The sequence below is a fragment of the Leptinotarsa decemlineata genome, unplaced genomic scaffold (genome assembly GCF_025532065.1).
Source record: "Leptinotarsa decemlineata unplaced genomic scaffold, Ldec_3_MD MMD2_tig00000218_RagTag_RagTag, whole genome shotgun sequence".
NCBI lineage: Eukaryota > Metazoa > Arthropoda > Insecta > Coleoptera > Chrysomelidae > Leptinotarsa > Leptinotarsa decemlineata.
The window spans coordinates 1,287,128-1,303,672 of record NW_027412545.1 but is presented as its reverse complement, the minus strand read 5'-3'; the positions used below and the strand labels follow the sequence as shown (position 1 = coordinate 1,303,672).

Here is a 16,545-nt window from a genome sequence, read left to right as displayed (position 1 = left end):
GAATTGGGGGAGACAACAAAGGCTCTGCGACAAAATGGCTACGGACCAAAGATCATTCAAAAGGCCATCGACAGACAAAGAAGAACTAACAAAACATCCACTAGATCGACAGAAGACTCTCCACACGACAGACAATCTGTGACACTACCTTATATCAAAGGTGTGACCGACAAAATCGGGAGAATACTAAGACGTAAAAACATTCGGACAACCTACAAACCATACAAAACGATATCCAGTTGGCTGCCCAGACCGAAAGAGAGAATTTCCCTAGAAAACCAAGGAGTATATAGCATCACATGCGAGGACTGTGGACAACAGTATATCGGTCAGACCAACAGACGTATATCTGCCAGAACCCAGGAGCACAAAAACTCGATAAGAACTAAACAAACCTCCTCTGCCCTCTTTCAACACCATCTACAAACAGGTCACAAGATTAATTTTGAGTCCACAAAACAGATAGCACAGGTGCAAAACCCAAGAATACGACAAATCAGGGAAGCTATCGAAATCGTAAAGCAAGGCCTCATCAACAAAAGGGATGACTCACTAAACATCCCAAAGATTTGGAAAACAATAATTAAAAACAACCACCAAAGACAACCACAAATTGATAATGAACCATCGCAGGTAGGAGAACCGCCAGAAGCCATTAACAACCCTCAGGTAGAAAAACAGGTAGGAGAACTACCAAAAGCCATCAACAACCCTCAGGTATATATATATATATATATATATATATATATATATATATATATATATATATATATATATATATATATATAATTTTAATTTGAAGTTGAGAAAGAAAATTCAAATCACTATTTGTAATATATCCAAACTAAACAAAGAACAAGCAGATCTAGGAAGTAAATTATTAACAATAATACCAAATCATATATTTCTCGAATTTAAATATAGGTCAGGTATAAATTATAACCGCCACTTTCATCAAATTAAAAACAAAAATATTCAAAAAATCAAATCATTGAAAAACAATTTCCTATCTGAAATATTATCTCAAAAAGATTGGTTCATAAACTTAAGTGATATCAAGTTTCCTAATGAATTTTCTATCCCTTGGTCCTAAATTCAGTATTTCTCCAAATAAACATAATATTAACATTTCGTCTCTTTTAGCAGATTTGGAGTATATAATGGAGAATTTCGATGAGGCCAAAAATAGTTTATATAGAACACAAGTAACAAATTTTCACACAAACATCATGACAAAGAGCACTATTTGAGTGAATTGTATAAGTAAACCAGTAAATATCTGAAAGAACATCCAGAGATCATTATCACGAATAGTGACAAAGGTAACATTACAGTCGCCATGTATAGAGACCAATATATTAATGAAAAACATATATTATCAGAAAACGATAAATATTATGCCATTTTGAAATCAGACCCAACTTCTGCACTATAACAAAAAGCAAATAAGATAGTTACAAATTTGAAAAATCGTCACAAAATAGATAACATTACGGCTAAATCATAAACGATATACAATTCCATAGCACCACGTTTTTATTCGTTACCTATAAAGTTCATAAACCTACCTTATCCATGCGACCAATTATATCTTCCATTGATGCACCTAACTCAAATATTCTAACGAATATTTTAACAACTTCCTATAAAACAGACAATCCTTATTATATCAAGGATTCCTTTTCATTTAGTGAATTTATAAATAATTTTCAGCTTCCTCAACATGCTATATCTATATCTATAGCTGCTATGAATAGGACACAATTCACAAAACAACACATCCAAGAAAGATGAAAACCCCAAAAGGAAAAGGGAACCTAGAAAACCAAGACACATATAAAATCGTATCTGGAGATTGCAACGAGGGAGCGTGAAGCTTCCTTTGTCTTCAAAAGCATGCCTTTCAAGAAAACATCTTTCACGGATACGGGATGGAGGGTCACGTTCATGAATAATTCTCTCGAATACTTTTACCATCAACGCTGGTATTCCCCAGGGATCCATATTATCTCTACCCTTCTTTTTATTGTATATCAACGACTTATTGTGAAAAAACCAAGAATCCAATATATTCCTTTGCTGACGACAGCACACTTGTCTCGTCATTCCATATGGGTTCCAGGACATCGGCTACGGAGGTACATCTTCACCGGCAGCAGGAGGTTGCATCTAGAATATATGTCGAATTGGAGTGAAAGTAGCCCGGTTCAATTCAATGCCATATAAATCCAGGTATCAGTTTTCTCCAAGAAGATAACCGTCTTCGAACCGGATATAATAATGTCAGGACAGACAATTTCGCTTCGTGCTTCGATAAGTTTGTTGGGGGTTAAAATGGACAGCAATGTATCTTGGCACAATCATGTCGCTGGAATTGCAGAGGCTGCTTCCCAAAAGCTTGGAACACTATTTCGAACCAGAAAACTATACACACCTCAGCAACTTTTGATGCTTTTTAAAGTTCAGATCAGACCTTCTTTGGAGTATTGTTCTCATGTATGGAGCTCTGCCCCCAAACATACCCTAAAGTTGCTGGATTCCATCCAGAAAAGACCCATCAGCCTGATTGGACGCGAACATCACGTGCAACCTTAATAGCCTGGAACATCGAAGATTGGTGATTTGTCTCTCTTCTATAGATACTTTCATGAGAGGTGTTTGAATTTGGCACATTTGATTCCACCAAGAGCGGTACATATCAGAAATACTCGACGGACTGTGGCTGCTCAACGTTTTGAGGTTCAACTCATTACACCTCGAACTTCACTGTTAAGGAACTCTTTTATTTGAAAAACTGCGTTTATGTGGAATAAACTTTCTCTGAAAGTTTCTCCAAATGGATTTAATCTCTGGCGATTCAAATCCAATGTGAATCGATACTTTCGCACAGGCACCGCTCTGTGAGCCCTTTAGGAATTTTCCTGTAATGCTTGTGTTTTGTCCTTGAAAAAATCAGACAATATAACTCCTTTGATCATTACACAAAGACTTGGGATGTTCTGGGACTTTCCAGAACGTTCTAGACATATTGCGATTGTTCCGGACTATTCCAGAATTTTATAGAATGCTTCTTACGGAATATTACGGAAAAGTACGGCTTTTCCGTGAAAATGAAAACATTTGATCATGGATATTCCGGTATATTCCCAAACGTTAAAAATCATTACCAATCATTCCACCACATTACAGAGTAGTCCAGAATATTCTGGAATATTGTGGAACATTGTGAAATGCTAAACTTGGGAACATTTTCGCACAATGTGAAATGTTCTAGAATAATTTAGAACGTATAAAGCATCATATGTCGTTGTGAATCATTCCAGGGCAGTCTCGAGTTCATCGAAATGTTCTGGAACACTGCAGATCATTCGGAGCCCCATTTTTATGAGTGGGGCGATCTACTATATAAGTATATAAAGCGATATCTGTCGTTTTCTTATATGTATCCGTCTAACCATTTGGTAGTTGTTGAGTTTATCGTGGTCAGATAGACATATATTGTATACGTACATACATACATATATACAGATATACAAATATATAGCCACACAGACAAACATGGCGTGGAACTTCAATTCATAATTTTTCATTATCAAGGGTACTGTGATGTACTTTCAAAATATATAATTTAGTTCACTGCTTTCATCAAATCATTAGATAGCCCACTTTAAATGTAATGGTGGGACTGAAAATTTGGTAACAAGTTTCGATCATCGAAGAATTAGGCCACTTCATTCCTTCCTCAGACCTTGACACAAACAGACACATTTAGGCGTGATTATGTATGACTCGTGGCAGCTGTATTCCGAAACATGGGTAATTCACGTGTCCCAGTAAAATATAACCTTGACGATTACTCACAGAATTCCTAAACTAGCTGAACACTGAATAAAACTTTGCTATCTTCAAAAATTGCTGAAATGAAAACGATATTTCATATGGAATACACGAATATTTAATCAATAACAATAATAATTGAACAATAATTTATTTATTTATAGATAAACAAGAGTACAGATTATATAGATAAAAATGAATGTGACGAATGAACATCGGATCCACGAAAGCGTTTGTTTGTCGTGAAGAAATTCACAATAATCAATAAAATATTCGGTATATACACGTATATGAGTGATTTTATTGGTATTTTCTATTCATAAAATGACTGAAGAACTCTTATAAATATTAATGATCGTTAACAATTTTTCATATCTATCAAAGGATGAGCAAATGTTCTCGGTTTTCCTAAAAATTAGCTTCAATTTTTTTTAACAAATTGAGAAAGTCGACTATTTTTAGTTCACCAGGTACTATATTGAATAGATTTGATTTGAGATAGCATGAAGATACTTGGGAAACTGTTTTGGTAACAAATGGGGCAAGGAGGTGACTATCCCCTTTCCAAGTATTGTATGCTTCAAGATCAAAATGTTTAAAAATAACTGCCTTATATCTAATATATTTAGTTGATGAATTAGTACTATCGATTGGATATCCATTTTTGTATCAGCTCCAGACTATTCATATGACTATTATAAGCGCACCCCCCAGGCGATCAAACCATAACTCAGTTGAGATTCTAGCAGCTTTGCAACTTCTGTGTCACTTTCTGTTTGTGGAAGTGTCATTTCATATGCTTGTCTAGATGAACACCTTGATATTTGAAGTTTTAAGAAATGTAGGATCTTCTAACCTTACGAACTTCGACAATTTATAACAGCCATCTTGATGAAGGTATATCTGTCAAATAAGTTGCCATTTATTCAGTATGTTCTGCTAAATCATCAATACGAGCAAATAATGAAGTTGTTCTATCAAAATGGTTATTCTGTTCACGCAACGTACCGCGCGCTCCGCCCATTTTACGGTTGCCATTATCATCCTACTAAGAGGATTATTCGCAATGTGGTGAATGAATTTGAGTTCACGATCGACCAACACCCGCAAGCGGACAACATGCAAAACCTACCGAAAACATCGCCGCTGTTTGTGAGAGTATGCAGTAAAATCCGAGCCGGTCGTTTCAGACTTGGCCTTTTGCAAACCACAACTTGGATACCAATTCACATGATATCCAAAAGCGTTCAATGCATTTCGAAAAAGTCAGTTTTTGGTTGTGATGTCAAAACTGATTACAATAGATCTTGAATCAAACCATCATTTTAATTTTGCAAAATCCTTTTCAACTTCGTCGATCAAATGACTTTATGAATAATAATAATAATAATAATAATAATAATAATAATATCTTTATTCGCCTTGAGAAACACAAGGTTTATAGACATGTCAAAACAAATGGCGCAATTAAAATCAGGCTATATACATTTCAAGAATCCACAATCAATGGTGGTCATGAATTGAGAAATAAAAAATACGAAGACAATTGAAACAAATTACATTACATGATGGAATTTGAGAATTAGACGGTAATCATAAGGTTGAAAAAATTATATGGAGATCATCAAGAATATCAAGATCGTTAAGAAGTTTAGTACAAACATTTGATTTGAATTACAACACACATATATATTATTCAACTGGGAATATACCTATTATTTAGGTGTCCACATTGAAGGCATCTCTATTCAATTGGACACTTCCATAAAATTCATTGATATCATACAGAGGATTTTCAGTTAAGAAAAACTCCAGAGAGTACTTTGAATGAAAAATTGCGAAAGTCTAGTGGTAGAGTATTGTATAGCTTAAGGTCAATATTGTCAGTCTTTTTCACTATATTTGCTGGCATGACGAGGTCTGATTTATTTCAAGTATCATGATGGTGTATGTCTGTACGATAGGTATGATTATTTATTTATATTTAATCGAATATGTAGTAGGTTTTCATAAACAATGATTGAATACGGTGTCATTATTTTGAGATTTTTAAATATTGGATGGCAAGTTTCATCCCATCTTACCATCTGGTAAGTTTCATCCCATCTGGCAAAAGTTATACCTCTTACGGCGAATTTCTGTAGGATAAACATTTTTTCCAGATGACATTTTGATGCACTGCCCTAGGATATTATTCCATATCTTAGAACTGAGTGAAAAAGAGAATGATATGTAGTGAGGGCTGCGTTCTGGTTCACAGATCTTTTGATTACTTTAATTGCGTATGTTGACCTGAGCCTGGTACATATGTTATTTATATGTTTTACCCACGATAAATGTGTGTCAATATAAACCCCTAAAAATTTAACTGCAGTTTCATCAGCTTGGTTTGAGTCTCTTGTTTCAAAAGTTACTACTTCTGTATTTTGTTTATTTGAAATCAGTTAATTTGATTCAAACCAAGATCGTGCTTTGTCTAGGATATTATTGAGGGTATGTTGAGGAGTTTTAAGTTCGTCCACTGCTCTGCTCAAGGTTGCATCATCGGCATACATGGTAGTCTTAATATCTGATGAATTTAAGAAATAATATATATAAGAAAGAAAAGTGGTCCCAATATGGAGCCCTGAGGAACTCCTCTTATCAATTTCATTTTTTGACTACGAGATTCTCCGCATTCAACCACTTGAAATCTCTCAGTCAAGTATGATTCTATCATCTTCAGGCACACCACTCTAATACCATACCAGTATAATTTGTCTAAGAGGATTTTATGATTCACACAATCAAACGCCGAAGTGAGATCAGTGAATACACCAATATATTTATCTTCATTGTTAAATGCATCTTTTATGTAATTTGTGAGAGAGTTGATTGCATCAGACGTTGATTTACCTCTTCTGAAGCCAAATTGATGTGGACTCAAAATATCAATGACTTCTAAAAATTCAACAAGTTGTGTGTTAGTGGCATATTCAATTATCTTTGAGAAAGATGGTAAAATGGAAATTTGTCGGAAGTTTTTCGCTTCTGAGCTGTCTGAGCTATCCCTTTTTTTGTGAATGGGAAGTACTTTTCTGATTTTCAGCTCTATTGGAAAATAACCCTAAGTGGAGCATGCATTGACTATGTCCGCTAAGGGATCAGAATGAAAGACTGCCGTATCTTCCACAAAACTATCGATATTATATGAATCATTTGAATATATAGGCTCCGAAACTGTACCTTGTGAAACTCCAAATTCTATTGTTTTACAGTGACTATGATGATTATATTCACACGCACTGATTTCTATTTATTTAATAGTTTTTCATGTTTACATACACTTATTATATTGATTACGAAAAAAAAGGTTTCTGTTGAAATGCTCCTGACTGATTTTGTTGATATATCTAGTTTACTGCATGTCTTATGATACATTCTGATTTTGAAACATTCATTTAAAATCAGTTTCAACAGCTCTAATGAATTATTTATACCAATTTGATAACCACTGTGAGCAATAAAATTTGTTGTAGGTATTCACCTATGAAAATTCAAATTTTGCTTAGAACATATGGATTGCTCATAACCCAGTGAAGCACCATTATTACTTTCTATTATTTTTCACTAAAAACAGGGTGAAAATCCAGGAAATGCATAGATCGATTATGGTAAAACTGTAATTATGAATAATCTGGAAATCTGACAATATACCAGAGTCAATGGGGATAATTCGGCTGAAATATTTTCAAAATGGCGGCACTTCCGGTTATACCGGAAGAAGCTGTCAATTTTAAATGGAACACACTAAATATTATTACACTTTTGAATTCTATATCAGAATATGAATACTTTTTATGTATAATGTACTTTATCTGAGTCTGATCGTTTTTGACATATTCAAGTTTATATGTCAAAAATGATGTTTGCAGACCTTATAATAATTATAATTTTTTCTTTAAAGATATCTTCATCATTATGTTCTGGTCGAGTTCCTTGTAGAGGGGAACCAAATTCAATAAACTTCATATGAAATTTTGATAATTATCAATACAGGGTGGTAAAAAAATATATATAAACCGTGTACAGTGTCTTGAAATGAAAACTTCCCATTTTTATGATTTGATCATATTGAGCATTAAAAATAAGGGTAGCTTTGTATAAGGATACCTTTTTCGAAAATCAGTAGTTTTTGAAAGACCTAAAATTTGATCATTGGTAATTTGTAATTGCAGTGACATACCATTTCAATTTAGTCCATGTTTGAAACCTCTATGACAGGAAACGATTATTTTGATTCGTTTTTAGCCTACTGAATTGTACCCCTCTTTGAGTCTCTTCAAGTAATCAAATCTGGCCTTGCCTCATTATTTCTCTTTCCAAATATTACTTCAAATACAACTGAATATCAATTCAATATTTATTGCTGCCCAACCAGCAGATGTCGAGAAATTTGGATTGCACACGCACTTCACTACGCACTTTTCCGTCGGAGCAAAGAACGAACCAAGGTGACTATTAGATAATATACTTATTTTTAGCTCACAATAAATATTTGTTATGAAGCAATTTGATGAGATGCTAAATCAATAAATAGTTAATAAATTTGTTTATATAATGCAATGTGGGACAAGGCCATTTGTGGTTTGGGAAACCAAAGGGAGAGATTCAGAGGTGAATGGTTCAAAATCTGAATGGAGACATATATTGAAAGAACATATTTTTTCACATATAAAATATTCTCTCAAGTGAACAAATTATTGTATTATTGCCAATATGATATTTCCATTCACTTATTATCGAACTTACATTACGAGAATATAATCCTGCTTTTTCATGGTTCCGGATAACTTCAAGTTTTACCAAAATTTCTTAGGTCTGTAAATATTGTATATCTATAATATGATTGTAATATGATTCATATTGTATTACACCGCTAATAACCTTCGTAGTTCAAATCATCTGAAGGAACAATTCGTTCAGGCCAGTCTCAGCTTCCTACACTGTAGGTTAATGGACTGACACCTATCAGAAAACAACTACTTCCCTGGCTGATACCACGAAGGGCGTTGGATTATATCCGACAGGTGTCAGTGTAGGATATTTCACTGAAGTTATTCTTTCATATGCTGTTGGTGATACAACTGCCGCAATAGATTTTCAGTTATTGGAATACACTTGCAGACCGGTTTCGGGCTGTTTAGTCACTCATCATTGCAAGGTAGTGTCTATCATCAACATAAAGTCGATGATTTCCGATAATTGAAAATCGAATTCCTTCAGAGTATCATTCCTCGAACTAGGCTAAAGCGGACAACCAACAACAGGTTTGCCATCGCCCCATCTGCCTGTGAACTAAGTAGCCAACCGCATATCCGAAATTTACCCAATTCCTCGTATGAGAAAAGAAAACTTTTCACATATAGTCAGTGGGCATAGTTGAAGACTGGCTATGAATCAAATCATCTAAAAGAACAATTCGTTCGTCACTACATTATCCTATAGTGTAGGGAGTTGAGACTGGCCTGAACGAATTGTTCCTTTAGATTCAGATTATTTGATTTATAGCCAGTCTCCAAGTATGCCCACTGACTATATGTGAAAAGTTTTTTTTCCTCACTTCCATAGTTGATGCGGTTATTTTAATAAAAAAACGTTTAACGAAATCTTCAACATCAGAAGCACAATAAGATGAATTTCTGAAGGTAAAAACGATATATTGATATTTATTGTAACTTCTGAAATGTATTCTAATGTATTCACTAGTGAATATTCTCGATTTTTTTACAAATCTGTCATCGCAATTAGGAGAGTCTCAGATTCTCTCCCAACTAAAATATTTTCGACAATGCGGTGTTGCCGGTTCCGTTAGAAAGTGGTAGCCACTTGGATTTTTCAAATAGAACACCTTGTATATAATATTATTTTTGGAATCTATAACAATTACTCGAAAATTTTTCTCGATATTTTCCTATAACTATCTGTTACCATTTCCTAAATATGAATTAATTTTTTTTATCTTGGGAAATCATGACCTATAAAAATGCTGATATCTTTGAGTTAAGTTAATTTAATAAAGGATGATGAAAAAATTAATTTTTTTGTTTGTTTCAAAAAGTGACTGAAAGTTGATTATTCCAAATAGAACATCCTGTGTATCATAAAAAATTCAGAAAGCTGTTAAAATTTGCTTCCTTTCTATGTATATCATACTATGTATACCTAACTGATATTACTGGATTTTTTTCCGTACACCAAACTGTTATTTTAACACCTCGACACGTGTTTTGATCACCAAATGAGAAAGATCAAACTAATAATACTTATATAGCTACCCTTATTTATACCATAGATTCCTGTTTTAGGTACCTGCGTCTTGAGTGTCTTAAACTGATTTCACAATACTGCCTTATCTAATGATCTTAAATCAATTTTACAATGTGTCCTTATAGTCAGGTACATCTAATAATTTAAATATTGTAAGCTTTATTATATTAATCCGGACCGTCACACCGCTTGTGAAGGGCAATCTGCCCTTTCGTTGGCCATTCGCTCCAGTAGTGTTTCTGCTTGGTTGATTTCGGCTTCGTTATATCCCCGCTACCAAGAAAAATAGTCTTCAGGTGACACATTTCCTCTTGTAGCCCTTCCGGTTCGCATATACGTCTTGCCCTCTCTACAAAAGTCTTGATAACTCATCTTTTCTGTCGCGGATGACGATTCAGGAAAGCGATTTTTTCTTCCTCGTCTTTCTCCATTGTGAACTGGATTTCCAGGTTCCAAATATCCTAGGAATGTTGCCGATTGCTCTTCATCGTGACATCGTGACCCCCAACCAGAAGGATATCATGAACATATCGTAGCCAGAAGGAGGGTCGGACCGGTGAATGTTCTAGAGCTTGTCGTTCGAATTGTCTCATGTAGAAATTGACAACTACTGCACTTAGGGGCCTTCCCAGTGCCACTTCTTGTAACGGTTTTATTTAGCTTGCCTTGTTGGTTGGTTTGTTTGATTCACATTCAGTTAATGAAGTTTGACACCCCCTTTCTGTCAACAGATTGATCTGATATTTGGTGTTCACATTTAGTTGTAAGTCCAAGATGGCCTCAGCCACAAAATAGCGGATTACATATTGTTTCACAACTACCTCAATGTGAGTATCAAATGACAGAACTTCACTGTTAGTGTAGCAGTACTCTTTGAAAAGATGGCCGTAGCTACAAAATGGTGGATTACACATTTTCTCACAACCACCTCAATATGGGTAACATATGACAGAGCTCGGCTAGTAGAATAGTTGTGAAAGATGCAAATTCAAAATGACCGCAACTACAAAACGGCGAATTACATAGTTTTGCACAACTTCCTCAATATGAGTATCAAATGACAGAGCTTGACCAGTAGTACACTAAATGGAATGAACAGAATGAGAAAAATTGAGTTGCAAAATTGGAATCAAAATACTTGAAAATGAAATAAGTGAATCAGCAATCTACGGTAATAATCAGATAAAAAAATAACGAAATCGCTAGGCGTAGCGTAACCGGGGTAAAAATGTAAACACTACGCCCAACGATTTTATGAGTTTTTATCTGAATAATATCATTGATTGCTGAGAAGAGTGGTGTGATGACTGCTACCTAGGACCTTCTGAATTATTTTTTAGTTTCAGTACATTATCAACACCATTATTTTTTCGTCAATAAAACCGTTATGAATAAAAAAAATCAATCATTTCATTGCTCATATAATTTTCATGTCACCGTTTTGGCGAACAACTGATGATTGTTTTTACATAGATCTGGTGTAAAATTTGGGGATAGAAAGTATATAACAGTATTTTTTCCTGAATTGTTGCTAGAACCAGAAAGCTGCTCAAACAAGTGGAATGTCTGGTGGGTAGCATTCAATAGTTGAGTCCAAATAAGTCTCAATTCATGTCTATCTTTTCTTTATTGCATCAGTGAGATGCTCGAAATTAATTCCTACCATGAAAATGTAAGTGACCGCTGCACTATCTGATATTTGAGAAACACTGTTATTGGGAGTCGTTACTGACTTAACAAAACCAAAAAAAAATTGGTCTGTTTGTCGGATTGACTGTTTGTTTTTGTGTGATGTGGTGAGATTCATTCAATCAATCAAAAATTTCGTCTAGTTGATTTGGCTGGAATTTGTCTTCATTTATATTTTGTGAATCAATTTTTCTATGGATTGAATTTAGGCAAAACATGACAACAGTTTGTTATAAGTAATAATTTTGGTGCGTTTCTTGTCTATTGGAATTTCTATCGCAATTGTTCAGAATCTTTCTGGTGACTGAAGTCGTTAACTACATAGTCACTGAATTGGATATAGGCAAAAACATGAAAACAGTTTGTTATAAGAAAATCTAGAGAGACCCAAAAGTCAAAACTAAAATGGAATGTGTACTGTTGCTATTGTTGCTCAGCTGATATGAACTACATACGTCTCTTCTAACGTCATTAATAATTTTGGTGCGTTTCTTGTCTCTTGGAATTTCTATCGCAATGGTTCAGAATCTTTCTGGTGACTGAAGCCGTTAACTACATAGTCACTGGATTCCATATTCCATTGACGTTCACGGCTTCTTCTTTTCTGTTGATATTATAAGTGTATTTGTGGATTTCTATTGCTTCCCATTCCAGCCGACTATGATGTCAATGTGTTTTCAAACAGAATCCTGTTAATCCAGTCATTTAAGCTTAAATTAGGTAAGAATCTCGGAATTCGAGATACCCAGCTGTAAGTCTGTAAGTACTTGTATATTGACACCCTTAAAGTTGTCTCAAAACCTACATATGGTAGGGTGTGAGCAAATATTAAATTTCAAGGTCAAAGGTCACAAAAATCGGTTTTTTGCGCTTTTTTGGAAATATCTCATTTCCTAATGGTTTTTTGCTATTTGTATTTATTATCAATATTGTAGAATACAAAATTCTCTACAAATTTTGTTTGGAAAAATTTTTTATACGGTGAACCGTTTCCGAGATAGAGGGCGGAGAGCGCGCGGTCACAGCATCACTTCAGGTCAACCGGTGCCTCCGGTCGAAAACGCGCCATATATAGTTGATGAACTATCGATAAATCAATGATTATAAATATTTGTCAATTTTTATTAACTATTCAAAGTCTAAAAAAACTGCAGTTATAATAGGACAAAATATTGATTTACTTGTCATTTTAATTGGGCGTACACTGTCTTACGAACAAGAAATTTTCTTTAAAAAAGTTGGGAAAGGTAATGTAAAAACGGAGATATACTCGACTAAAAGTTTTGATAATTATCCTCATTCTAAAAAACATATTTTATTTCTGCACGCATCAAGTGGCTGTGACACAACTTCTGCGCTTTTTGAAAAGGGAAAAAAATCATTTTTAAAAGTTTTTGAGAAACTGACAAATTTGGATGAACTAGCTGCAGCATTTGAGGAAGAAAATTGTTCGGCCCAGAGATTATTAGACCTTATTGGCAGTCTATAATGCTCAGAAAAGTCTCGATCATCTTCGTTATATGCATTACGTCAAGTCTACAAAACTTAATAAACCTGTGCAGCTTTCAAATATTCCACCAACAAGTGCAGCTGCTCATCAACATTTCAACCGTGAATATTATTAAGTTCAAACTTGGTTAGGACATGATTTGGAACCCCATGTATGGGGTTGGGCAATGCGAAACGATTTTCTGGAGCCTATCATGACAATTTTACAACCTGCTCCAGAAGATTTGCTAAATACAATTTTCTGCAACTGCAAGAGTGGTTGTGGTTCGCGATGCGGATGCAGGAAAGTGGGCTTGCAATGCTCTTTAGCTTGTGGCCAATGTATTGGGCAAGCTTTTCTCAATGCTCTACCATATCAGAGCGACATTAATGAAGATGGAACCTTTGACCCCGAAATCATGGAAGAACTTGGGACAAATGTCGTTGAAGACGATAATGAAGACCAGTTTGGAATTTACCAGCAACCAGAAGACGACGATGATTAAAATTATAAATTGTAGTTTTTGTACCCTTTATTCCATTTCTTTACTTTCAATAAAAATAAATGTATTCAATGATATTTTTTAATAAAAAGATTAATTCTTAATTTATTTGTTTTTTTTTCATCATGTAAGAAGTTATAAATATTAATTAGGTTAAAATTCAAATATAATTTATATTTTTTCATTAACAATTTTGCAATTACACGGGCAGGTAAGTGTTGTTAAATAAATTAATACTGAATAAAAAGTGGATAAGTTAGGAAAAAAATGATAAAATATAATATAATAGTTAATAAAAATTGACAAATATTTATAATCATTGATTTATCGATAGTTCATCAACTATATATGGCGCGTTTTCGACCGGAGGCACCGGTTGACCCGAAGTGATGCTGTGACCGCGTGCTCTCCGCCCTCTATCTCGAAAACGGTTCACCGTATAAAAAATTTTTTCAAACAAAATTTGTAGAGAATTTTGTATTCTACAATATTGATAATGAATACAAATAGCAAAAAACCCATAGGAAATGAGATATTTCCAAAAAAAGCGCAAAAAACCGATTTTTGTGACCTTTGACCTTGAAATTTAATAGTTGCTTACACCCTACCATATGTAGGTTTCGAGACAACTTTTAGGGTGTCAACATACAAGTATTTACAGACTTACAGCTGGTTATCTCGAATTCCGAGGTGAACTTACTATAATGACTGGACTACTGTAGTTTTCTTCAATGAGTGCGTGTTCCGCCTCAGTCGACTTGTTCGTCTGGCCTAGTCTGCAGTTTCATTCATGTTCTTTCAGCTTTGTTCCCATGGTTATTTTGGTGGTTCCGATGTGTACCTTCCTATAAGTGCACACGGAGCAAGATCCTGCTGCTGGATGAACAAAAAACATCTGCGATACCAACCAATGTCTATCGGATAAATGTCTATCGGATATAATTCAATATCCAGCGTGGTTTTAGCCGGGGTAATAGTTGCTTTCCAACAGGCATTTACAGGTAGTCGGGAGAGGTGGATGTTTCGAAATTTTATTTCGAAACATTTATTTTCTTGTATATAACGTCATCAGAAAATTAAGTACCTAAAATCATGTTTCTCTTATCTATTATGTTTTTCTGTCTATTTAGTTTGAAACAAGGAGTAACTGTAAGAAATGAGTGAACTGCCCACAAGAACGTGAATTTGAATCAAAGTTTGTTAGAATTATATTTATATCATGAGAAATAGTTGATTTGCATTTATCTTGACGATGCAATTTTTGGGGCATTGCTCTCAATTTAAGAATCCAATTCTGTGAGCAATTATCACGTCTGTACTTAAATTATTTTTGTGCATGCTCATAAGCACTATCACCGATAAATTCACTATCGAGTTTTGAAAAACGTTGAACTGCAATATCAAACTGTCTTATGAACCATTGATACCACTTTTGCTCCAACATCCAGACGAGTTGATTGGAACGTTATTTTTGAAATATTTCATCAATCACTTTTATCAGTTAATGACTGTAATTTTAATATTTTCTACGAAATATTTTACATGAAGAAGCTCTAATCAGTTACATTATATTATATTTACCTCAATTATTTTTTAAATGTGTTCAACATTGAATCACTACCCCTGACCTAGTGACCTTCTCAGAGATACAGAAAAAAAAACTTCGATTATGTTATTATGAGAAATATTGTCGCATATGATTGCAGTATCGCTTTGTTTTTCTCAAAATTCAGTCTGTCAACATTCTTGAATATTCGTTTTATATTCACTGGGAATTTTCCAGTTTACAACAAGCAGCACTCTTCTGCAAAATGGCTATACAAATAAAAAGAATTATTTGTTGAAAACTTGTACTAATATTGTTAGCGAGCGCAAATTTACGGAAACGAGAATTACACGTAATTTATACAACTTTATATATTACAACAACTTTTTCATTAACTTCTCTATACTGACTCACCCATCACTGATGAAGAGTAAATGAAACGAAACTATAGGTTGTTTCGAAAGTTTTGACGGGTTTTATGAGTCTATTTTAGACTGTAATATCTCAGCGAATACTTATTCAATTCAATCCAGATTAGCGCCGTTTGAATCAGTGCATTTTTGCCAACGTAACACAATTCGAATAATTCCGTCAGCATGAAAATTGTATACTCTGGATTCGATGAAGTCGACAAATGCCGTTTCCGTCTGGTCCACATTGGCATTCTACCGGTTCTACGAGTAAGTGCTTGAAAAGATGGTAGTCTGTTGGCGAAAGGTATGTAGTAATAAGTTGAAAAACGGCAAAAAATCAAAATTTGGAAAAAAATTAACATCATTGATTAACAATCAGTGTATACCACTACATAATAAAATATATATTCATTGAGATACTTTTACCATCAACGCTGATGTTCCCCAGGGATATATTTGGTCTCCAACACTCTTTTTATTGTATATCAATGACTTACTGTAAAAAACCAATAATCCAATATATTCCATTTGGATTCCAGGACATTTGCGGCGGATACACATCTTCACCGGCAGCAGGAAGTTGCATATCTTAATGAGGAACTAGAAGTAATTTCGAATTGGAGTGAAAGTAACCAGGTTCAATTCAATACCACAAAAACCCAGCCGACGGTTTTCTCCAAAAAAATAAATGTCTCCGAACCGGATATGATAATGGCAAGTCGGACAATTCCACCTTCTGCTTTGATAAGTTTTTTGGGGG

The 16,545-nt window shown here is 34.4% G+C and overlaps 1 protein-coding gene across 1 annotated transcript in view; it reads right to left on the bottom strand.

The window, feature by feature from the left end:
- The window catches only part of LOC111511134 (uncharacterized), a 71,263-nt gene extending 63,009 nt beyond the window's left edge, over nt 1–8,254 (bottom strand). The window contains exon 1 of the mRNA XM_074173196.1: nt 8,063–8,254. Coding sequence (XP_074029297.1) covers nt 8,063–8,065 — 3 coding nt within the window. The 5' untranslated portion in view covers nt 8,066–8,254. The remainder of the gene's footprint in view (nt 1–8,062) is intronic.
- Nucleotides 8,255–16,545: the final 8,291 nt, after the last annotated feature.